General features: G+C 46.2%; 1 protein-coding gene across 1 annotated transcript in view; it reads left to right on the forward strand.

Annotated features, from left to right (window-relative positions):
• LOC142792830 (uncharacterized) overlaps positions 1-22,592 on the forward strand; it is a 55,693-nt gene that overhangs the window by 27,071 nt on the left and 6,030 nt on the right. Inside the window, exons 2-8 of the mRNA XM_075885685.1 lie at positions 9,151-9,282; positions 10,904-11,000; positions 13,247-14,194; positions 15,900-16,432; positions 18,381-18,571; positions 18,940-19,260; positions 19,963-20,262. Coding sequence (XP_075741800.1) covers positions 9,151-9,282; positions 10,904-11,000; positions 13,247-14,194; positions 15,900-16,432; positions 18,381-18,571; positions 18,940-19,260; positions 19,963-20,262 — 2,522 coding nt within the window. The remainder of the gene's footprint in view (positions 1-9,150; positions 9,283-10,903; positions 11,001-13,246; positions 14,195-15,899; positions 16,433-18,380; positions 18,572-18,939; positions 19,261-19,962; positions 20,263-22,592) is intronic.

Raw genomic sequence — 22,592 nt, forward strand, 5'->3', positions numbered from 1 at the left:
GGCGAGCGCGCGCCGGCGGTGTCTGCTCTGGATAGCGTGGGCAGCACGGGAGTCAATCAGTGCGTGTGCGTGAGTATGTGTGTGATTTTGGCACGCTGAGCCACCGCCACTTGAAGAAACTCCGTCAAGGCCTGGAAGCTCTACCGCATGTCGACGGGCTGACGACGCTGGTTGGCGCTGTGCGCTGTGGTAGCACACAACGCAACTGACGCCGGCGTTCGGCGGCGCGTTCTAATCGGTGTTGCAGTCCCGGCTGCATTACTGCGCTTCGTCGAGAAACAACGAGTGTTTCATCATTCTCTGTGTGCCGTCGGGCTCTTAGGAGTTGTGATATGTGCTGCTTGCGGTTTTGCTCGTGTTCGTTTGTGAGTGACCTGATTGCGAGCAGGTGCGGTGCCAAGGACGTGTTGTGTTCACATTTCTGTTGAAACCGTGAACCAGGGCCGCGAGTGTATGTATTTGAATTTTCGATGGACCAATGCGCGCGGGTGGCATCGATGGGTAGATACGGGATATCCTAAGGGATAGTGTTAGCCCAACAAAACATGAAAAAGTAAATATTTCTTTCGTTTCATGTAGTGTGTGTTCGCAATCGTTCGAAATAATTTTTAGCCCGAGTGATAAAGATGAGAGGGCAAGTTATGGCCAGAGGGAGCTCCTATAGTGTACACGAGACGCGCTTTTTTATTTTCCAAGTTTGTGTGCGCGCTTATGACCCAGTGTTATTGCGGGACTCGTACCGTGCTCTTGTAGGTCGCGTAGGAGAAGCTGACGAGCATCCCTTGCGGGCCGGAATATTGCATTTTCAGCTCTAACAAGGTACTCTACTGCACGTGTGCCATTGCACTCTGCTACACAAGGACCGTAGTAGAGTCTGTCCTGTGAGATATCCCGTACCAACAAACGTGTAGCTTGGGACATGTCGAAGCGGAGAACGGATTGTCACTGTTTTGCCCCGATGCGGTAACCGGGGCGCTCTGAAGGCGTCGTCGTTTGGGTCTTTCATACCAACGCTGTGTTCAGGTTGTCCACGAACTAATTTTCTAATGTTACGTCTGCTTGAACTACGGAGCAAACGCGCGTTCCATGAAGTAACCACAGCTGCAGCTTCACCGGAGCCAACGGCGACCCGACAACGCAGCCGAAGCTGGCATGGATGGTAGGATGGATGGATGGATATGGCTGTGTCCTTTAGATCGGGCGGTTGCTAGCGCCACCATGCCATAATACTTAATGAACAAAAATTAGATTTTTTTCTTTAAATAGTAACTTTGAGGATTCGTACTTTTCAGTGAAGGGTTTAATTTTCACTCGTGCCTTGACTTTAGCCACCAATCAGATGACCTCCTTGCAGTTAATTCTATCCGCGTAAAGTCTATTTTGCCCTCCCTGTCCCTAAACCACAGTGCTTTGAAAAAATCTGCACCATCATCTTGATGGCGCAGAGTTCGAAAAGTAGCAGCAGTGCCACTTGGCAGCAGCCGCATGCAAGCTGACGCCAGAGCCCACCAGGTCACGTCATTAGATCATATTCTAGTTCACTATACACAATGGAAAGCGATGGACGGGGCACACCATCAACGTTTCATGTAGACGCAGACGCCGCTTAGCGTTTGAGGTGCACGCATAAAGGCGGGACTTTCTCGCGCGTTCGAAAACGCGATGTCAGAACGAATAAATTAAAGCAAAATATGACTATGCTAATGATGTGAGCTGCGTCCTGTCTCAAATAACTCCACGTACAAAATAAAGGGGGAACTTCTATATTTCAAGGGGAAAAACTGGGTGGTGTTGGGGAACTACATTCACTGGTGGCAAGATGCCCACGATTTGGCTCTGTAGCCTTCGCTCCAATGCCAAGAAAATTTGTCGCCGAGTATAGTATTACTGTGGTGCGGTGGTCGTACAGAACACGTATCTAGTTCGCGGCGGAATTCTCATTAACACGGTCTCACGAAGTTTCAGGCCTACGGGACTGTTTTATACCCTCCCATAGTAGAGTACCAAGTACTCTAAATCGTTGATCACTTAAAAAAATCACAGCATATCCGTGAAGTGAACGCTGATGAGTGGGGCAAAGCGTCCGTAAGTTCATCCATGCGTCTACCCGTCCGTGCTTCCGCCCATCCGTTCGTTCTTGCTTCCGCCCGTGGGTCCGTTCTTTTGTCTGTGCGTCCGTCTGTCCGTCAATTCATGCGTCTGTATTATTATTATTATTATTATTATTATTATTATTATTATTATTATTATTATTATTATTATTATACACATTGGAGACGCACGATTCATGGCTTAAAGAGCTTGGCCTCTACAAAAGTGATGTAGAACGGGCTAGCTTACGGCTCACTGGCAGTAGAATACATCGCGTAGAGTAAGTACTCTAAGTCATTGACAATTTATTCTGAACACACAGTTTTGGCAGACTGGGACGACTTTTTGCTCTCCTGAAGTAGAGTATATATACCAAGTACTCTAGATCGTTGAACACTTTTCTAAACACATGTTATGAGGGTACTCTGCTACACCATTAAAGAGTCAAGTACGTATGGAACACAAAAACTTAAATAAATTTTACATATATACGCGATATTTTGTGGAGGAAAATTGTGGTGCGGCCTCTACAAAACCAACTCATGCAGGTGAGAAATGAGACAGCCTAAAGCCGCGGCACCTGTGTTCATCGCATATTTTTGGAGTACTCATGTTTCAACACTATTCGATATCTGGATACCTGTGCAAACTCAGTAGGTTCTCAATCCGACATAATCTTATGCCACTGTCAACGAAAACTTCACTGACGTCATTTTCGTTATGAGGAACAGACGGAATCAGACTGAACGAACAGACGAAATGAGGAACAGACGGCAAAGAAAAAAACCCACAGAAAATACATCGGTGACATGAACAACCTGCAGGGGCGTACCCAAAGATTTCTCTTCGGGTAGGGGAGGGGGTTCAATGATATATACTTTAAGAGGCATGTTCATGCATGCGTTTAGATATGTGCGTGTACAGCCACGACCACGCCTACATGTGCAGAGTGCGCGGGCAGCCGGTTTTGCTCAGCGGGGCGACACCTTGAGGCAGTTTTGTGGTTGTGTGTCGGGACCGTGCGTGGCCTAGTAGTCAGGCTGACCACGTCAGATGCCGGATCCGCCCCAAGGTGCCGCTCCGCAGAGCGACATAGACGTGGCCACAACTGTACACATACGCAAGCAATGACGCAAGCAAAACTGAATAAATGGGAGGAGGGACGTTAACAAGAACTCTCCTCCACCCACTGATAACCTGCGAGTTTAATCCACGATAGCGCTTTCAACGACGATAGGTCTCGGGTGCTCTACACATTTGCCATACTGACGCACATTTATGGGGCTTCACAAACGTGTCCTGCGTGTCTCACAGTACCTAGCACAGTTGAAATGTGCAAACAGGTACTTACCTCCGTATTCTAAAACCTCCCTTCACTTTACACTTTGCCTTCATTTGAGAAAGCCGATGGAAGCGCTTCTCTCGGCATGGCAAGTCACTGCATATCAACAATAGTCTGCTGCAATTCTTGAGTAGCGCCGCGTCATTTTCAGCCGTGGGGTGGCGCACTCTTCAACTTTGTCAAGTGAAGGGTGAAAGTCGAGTCGAGGAGCGTTTTCGAATAGGGGGGTTAGTGCTGCATCATGAACGAGCGCCGACAGGGACCGCTTTAACTCAACGAAGGCTTTCGGTGTATTGTTAGAAACTCCAATACGATCGGTGCAACGCGCCGTGCAAGGCGATTTTGTTCGGGAACTACGCAGCACAATGTTTTGCCTTTCGCGTCGTGTTAGCGCTTGGTGACTTGTCGCCAGAGTAGGGCAGTTTCGAAATGCACCAAGGTTGTTTCTCCACTACGGTCTAAGGCTTAGTAACACCGTTCTTTGAAGCAATGGGTCTAAGCAGCACAGACACACCGCGACGTCGACGGGAGAAAATCGCACATTTACTTTGATGTAGTTGGCGTAGTGACACGAAAGCCACAATTCAGGCATTTTACCGCGTTCACGGCTTAAGCTACGAACTATGTCTCTCACGTTCCTGAAGCGTTTCGTGGTAGGGCACAGGCTTATGTTACCCTAATCCAATAGAGCGCACAACTTGGCGTTTCCGTCTTCAAATGACGACGCTTCGAATGGCTGCCTACATGTCGAGTACCAGTGTTATGTGTTTGTCGATGCCATACTTGTACGGGATTCACCATTTGCTATGTCCATGCACATATTAACCACTTCAGCTATACCACATGGGTTAAGTCATGGTCATCGACGTTATTTTTCGGGTTGGAAATGTACGAGTAGGCGTCAACGTGCGCGCGTCTAAATCAAACGGTGCTATAGCTGTCGAACACCAATAGGCATGATGCTAGTTCTCATAAATGTAACGTAAGAATACAAATAAAGAAGTGCTCCAGATTTTTCGCATCACTCTTGTTAACGTCGCTGACGCCGAGGATCATTTGTTCTAAGTTTTTCGTCGTTATAAAGCTTTCCCTTGCGGTTATCGCAACGATGTCGGCACTGGCAAAATGATGGTGCTAGCTTTTCGCTTCAAGGTCCCTTGAACGTAGCTAACAGTGAGATCTAGATTATTTCCTGCTAAAAAAGTGACTATGTACGCCCTTTATGTCTTGTAAAGGGTGGAGTTTATGAATCATTTATCGGGTTGCCTGCTGTTGTAATCATCACTAATTTCGCGTGTAATGTTCGATAACGTTGGTGGGAATACTCATACATTAGCTAAACAATTGGGTCTTGACTATGGGATGCCATTTATTATGATTGTCGTTTGCGTTGAGGAGATCTGCGTTTTCATCTGCGTGTGAAGCGCTTTATCTCGGGACGTCGAAAGCCACAATCGCTGTTCTCTCTTTCGCAGAGTGCCCGTTCCCGGTGGCGCAACGGTGCCACCTACGTCCACTGGTGTCGCTAGGACTACGAGGAACGCCAGTTCGAAGACGTCGGCCAATGTTAACGACCAAGGCACGCCTCTCTGAAACTCGCGTCAAAACTTTCCTTTTTTTATTTATCTGCAAGAACGTGGGAAGGTAGACTGAGTTAGAGTTGTCTATCTCGACATAATGAATTCGATAAGGAATCAAACAATCGATAAAAAAACAGTACTTGCCCCACCGGGGGAAATGAGGCCGAGCAAAGGCACCTGCGTACCTGACGCGCTGCTTTTACGATATTTGTTTATTTGTTTTGTTCACTTTGCGCAATGTTACCTGTTGTTTCCTTCATCCGTGCCTGGGATATTTAACCTTCATCCAACTGCTTAGCAGTGCAACGCTTCCGTTGCTTCAAGCAACATCGGCCCTCACGCGTTCATATCCATGCAATATTTCAGTGTGCCAGAATTACGGCACTCCTCAATAATTCGATCGCAACACAGCGCACATGACACATGCGTAGGACGTTCCAGCTATTCTGAAGAAACTGATTTCAAGCTGATATCTATCTATCTATCTATCTATCTATCTATCTATCTATCTATCTATCTATCTATCTATCTATCTATCTATCTATCTATCTATCTATCTATCTATCTATCTATCTATCTGTCTATCTATCTATCTATCTATCTATCTATCTATCTATCTATCTATCTATCTATCTACGACATTTAGATCTTCTGGCCGTGTCAATAATGGCATCTGTACCAACATTGGTATGGCATAACGTGACTGTATGACGAGCATAAGGGACTAGTCATAACACGAAACTCATGACATGTATGTCATGAATGTAATGATTGACATGGCATCGACATACATTTCATTGTCTTGCAGCTATTTCGGTGGTTTCGTAAACACGATATATTGCAAGACGGGTATAGTATGACATGACTGTATGGCGAGCGTAACATGCCCCTAATGTGGAAATCATGACATGTATGTCATGTGAGTCATGACTACACGCCATGCTCATGGCGTTCTTGTGGTCGTTGCGCTAGCTTCACATGTACCGAATTTGGTGTTACGTGACGTGAATGGATGACGAAGGTACATGACCGGTACAAATATGATAATCACGACATACCATGACATTCATGTGATGTAAGAACATGACTACATTCCACGCTCATGATGCGCTCGCGGCCGTTTCGCTAGCTTTACATACACCAAATCTGGTACAATGTGGCGTGAAGGAACGAAGAAGGTGAATAACCTGCCAAAGGTGTTAATCTTCATGTGTGTGTCATTAAAAACATGACTACATGCTAAGCTCATAGCGCGCTCGTGGCTGTTTCGCTAGGTTCACATATACCAAGTTTCGTATTACGTGACATGAATCGACGACGAACATAAATGGCAAGCGTAAACATGATAATCACGACATGAAAGTCATGTACGGCATAATTTACATCCGCCTCATAACGTTGTGCTGGTTTTAAAGTGATATAGCAAACTTTCCCATTTACGCTTTGCACATAATCGATTCCCACTGTACGTGGGATCTGCCAATCTTTATCCTTTCAATGAAGGCAGCTATTGGAGGGAGCTCCATACATTATCTTAGTTTGTAATTTTTATACCACGACCACAGTACAGTGGGATCTGCCAATTTTTATGCTTTCAATGAAGGCAGCTATCAGAGGCAGCTCCAAACGTTATCTTAGTTTGTAATTTTTATACCACAACCACAGTACAGTGGTATCTGCCAATTTTTATGCTTTCAATGAAGGTAGCTGTCGGAGGCAGCTCCAAACGTTATCTCAGTTTGCAATTTTTATACCATGAACACAACACAGTGGGATCTGCCCATTTTTATGCTTTCAATGAAGGCAGCTATTGGACGCAGCTCCAAACGTTATCTTAGTTTTTAATTTTTATACCACGACCAGAGTACAGTGGCATCTGCAAATTTTTATGCTTTCGAAGAAGGCAGCTATTGGAGGCAGCTCCAAACGTTATCTTATTATCTTTGTTTGCAATTTTGATACCATGACCACAACACAGTGGGATCTGCCAATTTTTATGCTTTCAATGAAGGCAGCTATTGGAGGCAGCTCCAAACGTTATCTTAGTTTGTAATTTTTATACCACGGCCCGAGTACTGTTGCATCTGCCAATTTTTATGCTTTTGATCAAGGCAGCTATTGGAGGCAGCTCCAAACGCTATCGTAGTTTGCAATTTTTATACCACAACCACAGTACAGAGAGATCTGCCAATTTTTTTTGCTTTCAATGAAGGCAGCTATTGGAGGCAGCTCCAAACGTTATCTTAGTTTGTAATTTTTATACCACGGCCAGAGTACAGTGGGATCTGCAAATCTTTATGCTTTCAATGAAGGCAGCTATTGGAGGCAGCTCCAAACGTTATCTTAGCTTGTAATTGTTATACCATGACCACAGATCCAGACGACCGCAGGGGCCTGGGTTTTCCGTGCGCGCGAGACGCCGACTGCTTGCCTGGGCGTGGACTGTCATGCACAGAGTGGGTGTGCGCGTGCGCGCCTAGCTCCCCGGTCAAAGTGCAAGTAGAAGGAATCGACATCTGTATTGCAGGTGGGGCCTGTCTAGAATATTTGCGTGCGTGTCTAAGCGGCCTCGAGTGCACTTGTTTCTTTCTCTACTGATATTCATAGCGTTTGAGACAGATTCATACGATGAATCGTATACCGCGTTCAAGCGTAACGAATTGTTGCGTCCAATTGCACAGCCAGTCCGTTGGATGATTTGTACTTGTGCACGACGAGATTTGTTTGCACTCTGTGACGTGACGCTTGTAAGCGGACTTCAGTCTTTCAGAAAACTCCTATCTGAGTCGTTAAATCACTACCCTCAGCTCCCTGTCTAGGCAATAGTAAGTTAAGGCTAAAGCCTTAGATGTTTCATGAAACGCGAAAATTGACCGTTGCTGCCAACACAAGTGCAAAAGGACGTCTTGAAGGGTCTTTTGGTACATGATACTCAGGGTGAAACCGCGCAAAAATGGCACGAAGAACGTTGAAGAACCCCAGGTGGTCAAAATTTCCGGAGCCCTCCACTACGGCGTCTGTCATAAACATATGGTGGTTTTGGGACGTTAAACTTCAAATAAAAAAAAAATAAAACACTTTTTGAAAACCGGAAGTCCTTTTTGATAATTAGCTTGGTTCGTGAGATAGGCTTCGTTTCCGCATATTTTCAAATAAGTCATGGGAGGACGCCTTGTGGAACAATTTGGGAAATTGCAGCGTCGCACTGCAAAACGTGTAGTTTAATGCACTTTCTTGAGACACCGCCTACTTCAAACAGAACGGGTGGCATTGTAAAATATTGGAACACTCTTGCAAACCACCGTTCGAAAGCACTACATGCTCAAAATTCCCAGTGCCTTCCACTACAGCGTTTCTCACAATCATATCGTGGCTTTGGAATGTTAAACACCACTTGTTACTATTGCGATGACAATTATATGTACAATCTCGGCTTGTGCCCGCCGTATATCTATCTATCTATCTATCTATCTATCTATCTATCTATCTATCTATCTATCTATCTATCTATCTATCTATCTATATATCTACCTATCTATCTATCTATCTATCTATCTATCTATCTATCTATCTATCTATCTATCTATCTATATATATATATATATATATACATCATAGGGCGAGAACGAACTAAAACTTTTACATCTTGACACTCAATTGATTTGATATGTGAGGCTTAACGTCCAAAACAAACGTATGGTTGTGAGATACGCCGTAGTGGAGGGCTCCGGAATTTTCGACCACCTGGTGTTCTTTAACGTGCACCCAAATCTGAGCACGTGGGCCTACAGCGTTTTCACCTTCATCAAAAATGCCGCCGCCGCAGCCGGGATTCAATAGCGCGACCGGCGGGTCAGCAGCCGAATACGTTAGCCACTAGTCCGCCGTGGTGGGGCAGCCCTGCCTCAGGGTTAAAATTGTTTGGGAATGTCGTTAGGGTGAGCGTTCCGACATGTGATCTCGTCCTCGTCAAGACATCAAGACCAGCGACAAAACCACGTGTCGAAGCCTCGGCTCCAGCGACATACCCCGTTGCACGTTTCCTCATCCGCATTCCCCTGAACGTCCGTCTTCTGTGGATCTGCTGTCTTGTGGATATATTTGCCGCTTTTTCTTTTATGCACTCTGTGAGCGCAGCCAAGGCCTTGTACGAGTCGTGCCAGTACAACGAGGAGTGCAGCCACCGGAGCGCCAACATGCGCTGCATCGACTCTCTCTGCTACTGTCCACTGCCTTTTGAGCTGCGAGGAAAAACGGAATGTCTGGACCGTGAGTGTACTACTTCACCTATACATTTGCTTAAACCTTATGCGCGTATTTGCGCTGGAAACGAATGTTACGAACGAGTTCAAGTAAAAACGAGTTCCCGGTAGGTGTTTGTGTTTCCGAGGGAAGTAATGTCCTTTGCATTTCGCAGAGTTATTTGTCCGCCAAGGTTAAGCGAACGCATAGCGTGAAGCAGTGTCGCCTTTTAAACCCATTTAGTTTCGACATGGGCTTTCATGGATTCAGAGAGGTTGTGGTTGTCTTTATAGCTTAGAAGTATCACATATATATGTCGCATGTGAGACATAATTCACGCTTTTCGTGTCGGGGATCATACATAGGGGATCATATGGAAGATTCGAGATAGTGGATATAGGGATCGCGCCTGCAAGATTATCTAAGCTTCACTTTTAGAAGTTAATAGAGGTTTCATGTGGGTAGCAAGCGCCAATCATCTTGTAGGCTGAGCCACGAAAGACATCGGTGAGACGACCTCGACCACACTAAGATTGCGGTCACTCAGTTACAACTTGTATAAGCCTAAATCTTCGCCTTATTTCTCTCTTCAGTCTTTCATAGTTTACAGAACTGCCTTCTGCTGCAGAGCAGCGGTGTATTAAATAGAGTGTGCACTGAGTTTGGAAAAGAAAACGTTCCTTCACGCTTTGTGGTCATGACAAGGAAGAAAATGGCACTCGGGATAATTAAAAACGGCGTTCTTTTATTGGACTAACGTGTGACTAGGAAACGAAAGTCTCAGGGTACCTGCCTTCCACATATCGGAGTGTCGACCATCGGTAATATGATATGTGGTAAGGTGCATCGGCATCACACCTTACCTCATTGCTAGTCATGTATTAAACCAGTGTTGAGCGCTTTATTGTGAGCTTGGCTACGCCACATGAGGTCTATGGTTGGATGACAAGCTGAGCTCCTGAAGTGTATTTAGAAGGGAGCGTGACAGCATGCATCTTACACTACTTATGAATAATCCAATAATTCTAGTAGGATATTCCCCTACAGGGGCGTAAGATAAGTAGAAAATTTTCGTGTCGCGTTCGTGTACCACAGGGTATAATCAAAGGTGGCGGATGTGATAGAATTGTTGCAGGGCGTGTCTCCTGACTCTTGCCTTCGAGAACCAGAATGAAGCAGTAGTAGCACCACACGTGCATCCTGGGCTAAACGTTTGATATAACATGTTTTGGTTCTAAAACGCTTAATCTGTGCACTGTTCGTTAATACCGTACGTTTAATGACTACCACAACGCTTCTTTTAGGGCCACTTTAAAAGAACTACTAGGACTAATAAAGACATCAGTGCGCACGTTCTTAAATAGAAGTTTTCGTAGTAGCTTGCTGTCTAGTGGCCAGCTATCTGCAAAGGTCCATTATTTTTTAATTGTGCTCCATGTAGACCCACTTCGTACGCTAGATATGTTTTTGAGTGCAAAGTGAACGTGAAGACATTTTTTCTAATTAGTTTACATTCCAAATGAGTAGCAGATGTTTTCTTGATAATGTCGCTCCTTTTTGATACACATAAGAACAGTTTCAAATCGTGCGCTTCATATTTCGCCATGAGGTGAGCGTTTCATTGCTGCATCTTTTTACATCTCTGCAGCAAAACCAAACTTGGCCAAACTGATTACTGCTGTGACGCCGACCACGCTTTTATTCATTGTGATCGTTGGAATTGGAGGTGCACTTCTATTCCGAAGGTGAGGAAGGCCTCGGTGGTTTTTTTTTTCACTTTGCGAGACTTACCTCTTCTTCTCGGTCGCCTTGTTCAAACAAAGGGAGTGTAGAACCTTGCTACTCGTCGAAACAGCGCAGATGACTCTCCCGTTACGAGTGGCGAGACGGCCCCTCCGTTTGTCGGAGTGGAGCTGTCAGCCGGAGTAAAGAGGCGGGAGAAACGATTCCGGATTCCGGCAATAACCAACACACGCAGACTGATTATTTGGATTTAAAACCGCACTCGGTACAACGCACCGTTATTTTACAAACGTATATGGCACGACCATTACACTTTGAGTAATTTCTCAACGAAAAGAAATTTTCGCGTAAAAGAAGGTGAGAACCTCGTTTTGTAATATGCGCTGGCTACGTTCGAATGAAAGCACCTCTACTCAGAGAAATCGCGTCAAAGTTTATTTCGCGGGTGAGCGCTGCTTTACGCCGGCATATTCCGACACCCAAGCGCCTGCTCCGGCAATGGGGGGGGCTCGCTATGAGCGCAGCATGTCTTTCGCACGTAACCTATCCTCTAAAGACTCGGATAAACACAGACGAGTACGACGTACGGACGACACCCAGCGCGCAGACGCCGTCTACAATTAGATCGGTCATGTCACATTGTCGTATGCTGGAATTACCGTTCATAGCAACCACAGTTATGCACACTCGCCAGATTCTTTTACAACGCTGAAAGTCATTTTTTCTCTATACGAACGTCATCGGTCGGATGCAAGCAAACTACGGAAACAGCAAACAGATAAATAGGGAAAAAGACTGCACGGTGGTGGTCGTAACAAAATGCAACAGTACACAGTTTTTGTTGGAAAACCGAAACATACCCACAGACACAACTTGTCATTGCAAATGCTTGGTGACCTGCTTCCAGAGAGTTGCTGCAGGCGCAGAGCGAAATTTGTATAAAACATACAAAAGCAGTACACTCGCCTTTAACAGACGCACACTGTCCGTGTCCGCAGCTCTATGAATATCCCTTTAAGCGCACATGGGTGGACGTGAACTTCAAAGGGGTGTCACACGCCGCCCATTTCTTAATTTCTTAAAACTCGGCATGCACATTCCTGCAGGCTTTCTAAGTGAATGACTAGCAGTCGTTTAATTTCATTGAGCTCCGTATTGCTTCACAATATCACTGTGCCGGAGACATTACCATGTTTTACGATCGTTTGACGTGCCGTGGTCCCGGACCAACGCGAAAAAGTATTTTTTCCCCGTTAGAAACAACAACAACAACAACAACAACAACAACAACAACAACAACAACAACAACAACAACAACAGCAGCAGCAACAGCAACAACAACAACAACAACAACAACTAACTGTGCATGCATTTCGGGTCTAACAGTCGATTGTTTTTATTCAAGTACTGAAGCTTGCTGGTAGAAAAATAATTCGTTATTTAGTTGAAAACTGATTCACTTGAATTAGTGATACTCGCGAAGAACAACACATCGGTTCGATTTCTTTCTTGGGATGTAATGCTGAGTGCCTTGGATTATGCCACGCGGATTTCACGCGTTTTTGACAATGGCATCATAATGCATGTCTGAAGCAGATATGGACCCCCCAAGCGCCACTTCGAGCGCGGATCCTTCGCGCACAATACGCTGTCAAACCGCCACCGAAGATGCGCATGCTTTCTAGAACATGACAAAACTACAGGACACGTAATGTACACTAAGAGGCAAGGGAGACAGAGAAAGGAGGAGGAGTCGGCGAGACACGGCGCCCTGGCACACAACCTATGCGAACGGTGCCAAAGGCCAGTCGCGTGATATGTATGTATAAATGGCGATGTCTTGAACGCAGAAGCCAATTGAAACGGGCTTCAAGAAAGTCAAGGCACTCTTGAAGAAAATGAAGCTCACATTTTTTGCATTTACATTCTAAAATAGGTCATCTGGACATCCAGACAGAGGCAGTGTTCCATGACGCTCTTTTGACTCCTTTATTCTTGAAGTTTTGTCGCTGAAATGAAGAACGCAACAGTCAGATGCATGAGTAGTATACTTACACAAAACAAGAAAGTATGGAATAGTTAGGTCGACTGAAAAAAAAACTTATATTGCATTTTTTTGGTGCAGGCTCTCTTTTAGCGACAAGAAAACCACCACTAGTGTAACTTCTCGACGACCAGATCAGAAGCACATGGTCTCTTCGTATTCCGCGCGAAGCAGAGTGCAGACCACTTCCATTTCGTTGCGTAGTGGACCTCTGAAATCATTGCGGTCAAAGAAGCCGAGCTCAACGGTGTCGAACAACAGGACGAGTGCGCCGTCCCCGTCGTTCCCTATAACGCGCCTGTTTCGAGTGCCACCAGACCCGTCGCGACCGGACGCCTTTTCTCCGGGACCCACGAGCACGACTACGGCGATGAGGACGTCGAGCTTGACGCCTCCGGTACCCTTCGCAAAGTCGTCCCAGATGCTGGAAAATGCGGCCACACGTTCTATGGCGCAGCCGCTGCTGTCGAAGATGTCGAGAGCGCGGCTCAAGAACAAGATTTTCTCGTCAAGCGCCGACAGTTCTGTTGAGGACAACATTGTCATGCGTGTTTTCAGAGACTACACACCCGCCTCGCCGTCGACGTCGTCGCGGTTGCCTCAGAAGACGTCCCTGCCGTTTACGGTGACCGACACGGAGCAGCCCGAGGTGTTTCCGTTCCGAAATAGAAACATATGTCCAGAGGGCGAATGTTCTTCACTGCCTATCGAATGGGGAACGTCGTCCGAACGGGATCGACGAGGTAGTTTAGCAGGGAATAGTGGGGGCAAGTGCCATGTCACAAAAGAGGGTGGAGAAGATGATGATCTGTCGGGAAAAAAGCTGTTCTCCTCCTTTCGCCAGAGCAAGAACGTCACATTCTTGGACGATGCATCGTCAGTGTCTGGGGCCGTCAACTCTCAGTTGGACGAAGCGAAGACAGCCAGACCGTTAACGGCCAAGCGTAGCCCGATCGTCGCGGAGCACAACCACAGTATGAAGATCAGCTCGTTAAAAGCGGAGACACGTGGGTTGTGGCAGAACGAGTTGCTTCTCGACAGCGCAGCAGACAGGCTTTCCAGCGGACAACAGTGGTCTCGGAAATCGGAGCCTGCTTGCAGTAAACAAGCTCAGACCATCACGGCACTCGAAAACGACGAGAATGACAACAGGTATACTTCTTTATACACAGTAAATCTGTACAAATTGCGAAGTCAAGCACGAGAAAACTTAGCGTTGTTTGTTCTAAGGCCTGTGGCTTTTCCAAATTTTGAAGCGCTTTCTCGAGTCGACCACTGTGAACTTAATTATTGACTGGGCTTTTAGTGAGAAGAGCGATTGGAACCCTGTCACAAAGTTTTGCCACGCAGCCACATTTGCGAGATAATCTCACCCAACCGGTTCAGAACAAAAAGTGCGTAGAGGAAGAGGTGTTGTAATTTTTTTGTTTATTAATTTCATCATACTGTGGCTGAGTCTCGGTGATGTTGACTGAGTTTGCCTTCCTTGAGCAGGAGAGGCACACATGTATATCAAAGCTAACATGAACAAGCGCATCAAAAAATTAAACACTCACAGAAAAAGCTTACTAACATTTGCATACGCGAGCAGCATCACATTGAAGCAGTCATAGGTAAGATTACAAGTTGAACAGATATAAATAATAATATAAATTTAGTGTTAGTCACCAAAAACGTATTAGTATCACATATTGATAAACACTTTTCTAGACAATGACGAACAGGGGGTGCTTGATTGAGGAACTTGGTAGATCATTGCAATCTGATATTGATCACAGAAATGAAAAGAAAAACTATTACAGTAAAGGACTGTAAGAGCAAACATGGGATTCACAGCATGGACTGATGTGGTATGCTTTCAAAGCTGGTTTCCGTAGCCATTGCAGTACTTGCTTGAAAACAATGACGGAAAAATTGGTTTTGCTAAAGTAGCGTCGCTATGCCCAGCGTGCGTGCGCGTCAACGCTGCATTGGAGTATATTGGGCCCTTCATGATGTGCTCATGGCCGTTTTGCTAGCTCCACATATACCCAATTTTGTGTTACGTGACGTAAAAGGATGACGAAATATATGACTGGTGCAATGCAGGATAATTCTGACACGCGTGTCATGTAAGAACATGACAACATACCATGCTCATAGCGTGCTCACAGACGTTTCTCTATCTCCACATGTACTCAATTTGGTATCACCTGACGTGAATAGATGACGAAGGGAAACGACACATCCAAACATGATAATCATGACACGGAAGTCATGTACGGCATCGTTTACCTCCACCTCATGACGTTCTGCTGATTTTAACAGGACATATCAACATTTCTCATTCGTGCTTCGCATATAATCAATTCCCACTTTACGTGGGATCTGCCATTTTTTTTCTTCACTTGCATTTCCAATCTTCCCCCGAACTTGTTCCTCATTTTGATTCACATAGCAATGTGTATCATTGAACTAATTGATAGTTCACAATTTCATCTTAGCTCAAAGTTTTTCACTACAGGGGATGTGCATGGCACATTTGTATCGTTTTTTCATTAATTAGTATCTTGTGCTAAAAAACGATTAGTTTTCGAGTTCTCCGAACTGAAGGCATTGCATTTTGCAGTTCTAGGGGCACCGTACGGTAAAATTTTGGGATATACTTCAGTATCTGCTTGGACCCAGGACTAGCCATTGGCTACGGGTCCAAGCAGTCTTATGATCATTTGTATTGTATGATACAACAAATACAAAATATCTTAGTTTCTAGTCTTTCGAGCTTACACATGCTCTAGTCTGATAGGGCCAAAGTGTGCTAAGCGAATAAGGGCATGTCTCGCTCACAAATTCGCTGCCTCGCTTATTCGCGCTGCAGGGTAGAGCACCGTCGTGGCCAGTTGTCGCGGGGTGAGCGTAACCGCCTCGGCCTGGGCACCCCCTTCGTGGGACCAGAAGAGGGCTCCCTGGCCGAGTCAGAATCAATCCCGCTCTCGTTCCTGTCGTCATATTCGCCCAGCTTCGAAGTGCTGCCCAAACCTGACATCAGCGGTGGCCTGTTCGCGGAAGCCCTGCTTCAGAGTTCGGGAGACAACGAAGCTACCACTGACGCCGTTTCGCAGGAACAGCATGATTCCAGCCTCGTGTCAGATTTCATGGCGTCCATCATGCACGGAGATTTCTCGACCGATGGCGCCACCTTAGCGCCCAGTGGTGTCACGGAACCATGCGACGACGAGGACGCGAAGGACGTCCCAGCCGGTGCGGCCAATGAGGAGATGGAGGCAACGTGTGTTGTCGCTGTGCAGCCTGTTTCATCTTCCGAACAAAAAGTGGTCAAATCAGCGACACTATCGTCATCTTCCGTTGAGGAGCAGATTCTGTCGGCTGCTGTGAAAGAGGCACCCAGAGGTTTGTAAGCGACAACGTACCACGAGAAATTCCCCAGGCTAGGAAGCCACTGGGCTGGCGGGGGTAGCTAGTAATCTATACCGAGTCAGAGTCTAAACAGCTCGAACACTACGTTGGTGCGGAATGCTGAAAGCCACTTTATGGCCAGTGTTATTCAACCTCTCATATTTACTTGCGCATTCCTAAATACGCCTCGTTGTTGTCGCCTGGTAGTCTCATGTTGAGCTAAAGATAACTTAAAACTAATTTGAAAAGCCTTTCGACTTAACGGACAAAAGTGAAAACTACCGCGCTTTGAACATAGTTGAACTGCGATTAAGTGAGTTGATACTATGCTTACTCTAGACACCTTGTTCGAGCACGCATCCAGTGTTCAAAACTTGGAAAGTGTTTGAGCTTTGCCCGCAATAGTAGAACGCGATAGAGAAATTGGGCCCCATTCTTATTGTCATCCTAATCAATTCCTGGTGAACATGTCAACCATCATTCAAGGAAAGGAACGTCGATGAGCGTAAAATTCCCATTTCATACAAATCTAGAATACTTACTGAAAGTACAGTAGCGAATGGTCCTAGGCCATAATGCTTAGGGCCATTGCGAATTGCCTAAGGCCATAATGCGAATTACGTGCTGCACGTGCGAAAGCCAACACGCGCATCTGCGCAGCTGCACACTTCGTTGATTGCGCTGCTCGTAATGATAATTAATTATGCCTAAGCGCTTTCAAATTAGTTGCCCTTTAATCCAACCACTCGTTAAGCGATTCGCATGTTTTGAGGCCTGGGGTAATTGTGCGCTACTGCCTCGTAATAATACAGGTTTTAAGAATACTCTTCACTCGCCAGGACATTCGTACTGGGTTTGTTTTTCCCGGTAAAGTACCAAGACTGAGCATGGGTCTCTAGAACACATGCGTGCCTCGCAAAAGTTGTGGGTTTGACTACCACGCGAAACAAATTTTATCAATTCTTTGTTTCTATTTAACACGGAGTTTCACTCACGAACAAAGCTCAATTTTTTATTGCTAGCAAAGACGCCAAAACCATGACTTCTGAGAAACGAGCTCTATCACGCTTTGGTGTTCAAACTTTTATCGGGCATAATTGGACGTGGCATGCTACAAATATTGTATTTCCGTGTCCATGCTTAAGAAGCGTAAAATGGGACGTGGCATGCTACAAATATTGTATTTCCGTGTCCATGCTTGAGAAGCGTAAAAAAGAAACGGGAACAAAGCAGATAATACACACAGATAGGCGCTTTCTTCAGCAGCAATTACCCTTCAGTTGACAAACTCTGATTGATATGTGGGGTTTAACGTCCCAAAACCATCATATGATTATAAGACACGCCGTAATGAAGGGCTCCAGAAATTTGGACCACCTGGGGTTCTTTAACGTGCACCAAATCTGAGCACACGGGCCTACAACATTTCCGCCTCCACCGGAAATGCAGCCGCTGCAGCCGCGATTCGAACCCGCGACCTGCGGGGCAGCAGCCGAGTACCTTAACCACTAGACCACCACGGCGAGGCACAGTTGACAAACTCTGTGCGTCTTTGTTATTGTAGTTTCACGTGTTTTCGTGGTGTGCGGGGGTGTGGTGCCAGAAGTCTTCTGCTCAGTTCTGTTTGGATAAAAAGTCTTGAGGCCTGACTTGCTAGCAAGAAGTGTGAAAGTCAGCTTGCTTCGCTGGACCACACCCAGCCAGACGCAAGGGCCGGTGGATCCTTGGACTGAAGACCCCGCCCTCTTGCCCAGAAACCTTTTAGGGATTAAAAGGAAGTTGAGCCAAAATCAGTTGCTGGAAAGCACCTGTCCTCTGCGTATTCTTCGCTTCATCCCCGAGTTTGTTTCCCCCAACTTTTTAAACATGAAAGGACTCCAACTATTGGCCAAATTGCTGTGTCGCTGCTACTCACTGGCTTCGTGTCTCGCCATCCTTGTAGACGATGCACCGAAGGAACCCGCGGAAATTGAGGTGCCTGCTGCTGCAAGCAGCGACACTCAACTCGAAGCGGTTGTATTGAAGCCCCCGGCAGAGACCCTCAAGGACTGCCGCAAGTCAGGGCAATCAGATGAGTGCACGTCATCCTCCACTGATATCGAACACCTCGCCGAGTTTCTCAACAGGTTAAAGGTGAGACCACCGCTGCCTCTTCCGGAATTGAGATTTGTGCCCTTTTGCCTGTACTCTGTCGATTTCAAGAATATACTTCATCATGAAACAGTCTTTTAACATTTCACTCGTGTAATTTTTTTACTGCCCTTTACTTGGCTGTCCTTATATGGGAATTTAGATTGCGCCTGTGCAGCTTACGTCACTACCAGTAAGTTACTCGAAGGAAGTCATGCGTTTTTTTTCGAAAGCCTGTCTTTTGGCCTAATAAGCATACATAAAAGCAACAGAGGCTCATCACACGTAAACAAACAAGTTACACTCGTACCTAAAGTTTAGCAATATTTCGTATGAATGATTGAAGTGACTTGTAGTGTGTCTGTGTACAGATAACTCAGCTTGGCAACGACCACCACCGACGCGAGCGGACCCTGCACCGAGACTACGGCTTCGTGGCGCCTTTCAAACACGGGCTCGCAGCGGGTCCGTGGGGGCTGAAAGCAGCCGTCACCTCAGTCACAGCGCTTCCCACCGTGGCAACGGGAGCTGGGCTCGGGGGGACTAGATCAGCCGTGGAGACGGCAGGGGCTCTTGCTGAGTTCAGAGCATGGCCACCACCGAGCCTGCCGTCCGCACTGATTGCTCAGCCAGCGCTTAAGGCAACGTCCTCGTTGACGCCTCTCAGGGAATCCAAAGAATACTCCACTGATGTAAGCACCTGACTTAGCATCCACGAAACTGACGGAGGTTCACAGTGTCTGCTGACTGAAGTTTACCGTGCTTCCACAGCACCGTGATCCGTGTTCGTATTGTGAACGCAGAATTATTACAGTATACGTTGACAACACGCAGTTAAGAAATTGGCCACCCACGGAAGAACAAACCGAAATCAAAATCAGTGTTTGGAGTGTAACATTATTGGTAAATGTTGGAGTTTTAGGTCGCAAAGCAAGACCCGGTTAAGAGAAACGCCGTAGTATATAGAATCCGGAAATTTCAACCGCGTGGGTTTCTTTGGCATGCACCAAAGTCGCTAGCGTTCTTCCTTTATTGAAATGCGGCTGCTGTAGTTGAGATTAGATCCCGCGATCAGCGGTTGAGCCCCATAATGATTAGGGCTCAATGCGTGTATACATTATGCGTGCCGTTTCCCTCTGGTAGGTCCTTTGTGCGAGTTATCTGCTCCGTGTAGTTCGCGAAAACCACCAGCAGCAGCCAATACATTAGGAGAGATACGAGGAGGTTTGAGAGGAGCAATTATAGTAGACAGATACGGCGTAATAGAGTGACGTCAAGGAAGAACAAACCTGTTCTTCCTTGTACTTGTTCATCTTGGCACACTTTCAATTTTTTTCGTTAACCATAAAGCACGATTCCCAACACTTTGAAAGAGCGTCATTTTCTCTCCGTAGTGTTCACCCAGCGGTGAAGGCTACGCGTGTCGGTCGAGTGACTTCGAAACACCCGCGGAGATTCAGTCCAAGAGCAGCCACGATGACAAAGCCAAGTTTGAAGACAGGCTGTTGTCCTCGACGATGGCCACCGTGGCAGCAGAGCAATTGGTCCAACGTCATCGTCCGTCGCTGGCGCAGCTGCACAAGGAGCGAACCGCTTCACGTCGTCTTGTGGCTCCGGCGGCGCCTTCCGTGTGTCGTCCTGTGCCACTGAAGAGATCCATTCGCTTCAGGAGGACCACCGCGAGTCAGCTGCAGGTGAGTTGTACATGCTGCAGACGAAGCGTCGTCGAGAAACTAAATCGCCCGAAAATGTATTCCGCAAACGGGACAGCGTCTAAAAGAAGAGACAACGACAGACAGAGCGCAGTACGTGTCGTCGTCGCCTCAGTCGTTGTCATGTTTTCGCTATTCAACACTTCTGACCTTAAAGCAACTTGGCTAACTGTCAACCATCATGATATGATTGCGTGTCGAAAAAAAAAGCTGCGGCAAAACCATTGTAGCCAGTTGCACCTTGAATAAATAGATCGTGGCTTCTTTTTTGACTGAACTTCGCAGTCACTTTTCGCGATTTTGATTTTCAGCTAATAGTTATTGCTCGGCTCCTTACAATAAGTAATATCGCGTCTGTCAAAGACTTTGAGGAAGCGCCGGCAACAAACACACGTTGGAGGAGGAACTATGCACGTTTGTCGAGTAACGTTTTTTTATGCATTGATTGATTGATATGTGGGGTTTAACGTCCCAAAGCAACCGTGTGATTATAGAAGACACCGTAGTAGAGGGCTCCGGAAATTTCGAGCACCTGGGGTTCTTTAACATGCAACCAAATCTGAGCACACGGGCCAACAGCATTTCCAACTCCATCGAAATTGCAGCCGCCGAAGCCGGGATTCGATCCCGTGACCTGCTTGTCAGCAGCCGAGTACCTTTGTGACTAGACCAACGCGGCGGAGCTTTTACGCACTGGAAAATGTTCAATGAACTTAGTGTAGATTACACGAGAGACTTTGTTAAAAAGTTAACATGAGCTCTCGCTGTGCGAGTTAATGATGATTATTCTGTTACCATAATTTTGTATTTGAGTAAATTTTTGGTCAATGAAAATCTGCAGACATTAGAATGGAAGGTAGTCGTAACGTATGGAGTTGTACAGCGCTGTCCGTGTGTCCTTCTTCTTTCATCAGGTATCCCACGCCGTACAAAAAAAAAACGATTCCATACGTTATGAATTGAAAAGGTTGTCAACAAAGAAAAAAATTATTCAACAGCGGTTCTTGCGAGCTCCTTCGCAAATGTCGCACTTGATTTTTTGGGGGGGATCTATTTATGGATAATATTTGGTTGGTTATCTGGATGGCATCTTGCCAGTATGGACAAAACCCATTTCATGATGGCTGTCAGTTTGATTAGCGCATTGTTCACAAATAACGTTTTGTTCTGAAAAAGCCATACCTAAGCAATGATGCCAAAGTTTGCCCAAAGGTGTGCGTTCAGGGTGACCACAATGGGCTGCAAGTAAATTCTTTCATTAAGCTTATCCATTCCAGAAGGAACACTCCGGATGAACTTTTAGCAAAGAGGCAGTACAAGAAAAGCTTCGCTTCAAATGGACATTAAGTTAAAAAAATGCCAGATTCCACGTGCGGTGGGAATCGATTATATGCGTAGCACAAATGAGAAAGGTTGACATGCCAATTTAAAATCAGCACAACATTACTAGGTGGAGGTAAATGATGACGTACATGACTTCCATGTCATGATTATCCTGTTTGGATAAGTCGTTTACCTTCGTCATCTATTCTTATCACGTGATAATAAATTTAGTGTATGTGGAGCTAGTGAAACGACCACGAGCACGCTATGAGCGCGGTATGTTGTAGTGTTCTTACATGACACGCGTGGCAGGATGATCATGTTTGCACCAGTCATATATTTTTGTCATCCATTGATGTCACTTGACACCAAACTTGGTACATGTGGAGCTAGAAAAATGGCCGCGAGTGCATCTCGAAGGGCCCAGTGTACTCCAATATAGCGCTGACGCACGCGCACGCTGGGCACAGCGAAGCTACGTTAGCAAAACGCGAGCACTCTATAGTCTGACGCCATCTGGCGTCCATCGGCGTGTCCCGACGGCAACCGGTGCGAAATGCGACATACTGCACTTCGTGCCGATTCGTTACCCTGACAACACTGCGTCTCCCTCTTTTTGTGACGGAGGGACGCCGGACGCGCTGAAACGCACATGTGTCAAAACGACGCAGTGTGGCGCGCGTCTGCGAGTATATTGCAGGACTGTCACCTGGCGCCGCAACGCCGGCGTGACGCGTCGAATTGAACGTCGGTGAACACGCGCACCGCGCCACGTCAAACTGTATTGGCGCCTGTAGTCATGTTCTCACATGACAAAAATCTCTTGACTATCATGTTTGCACAAGTCACATACCTTTCTCATCCATTGACGTGACGTACTACCAAATTTGGCATGTGTGAAGCTAGCAAAACGGCCGAGAGCGCATCGTGAGTATGGCATGCAGTCATGTAACATGGCACGCATGTCACAATTATCTTGTTTGTATGTG

Source organism: Rhipicephalus microplus, chromosome 2 (genome assembly GCF_043290135.1).
Source record: "Rhipicephalus microplus isolate Deutch F79 chromosome 2, USDA_Rmic, whole genome shotgun sequence".
Classification (NCBI taxonomy): domain Eukaryota; kingdom Metazoa; phylum Arthropoda; class Arachnida; order Ixodida; family Ixodidae; genus Rhipicephalus; species Rhipicephalus microplus.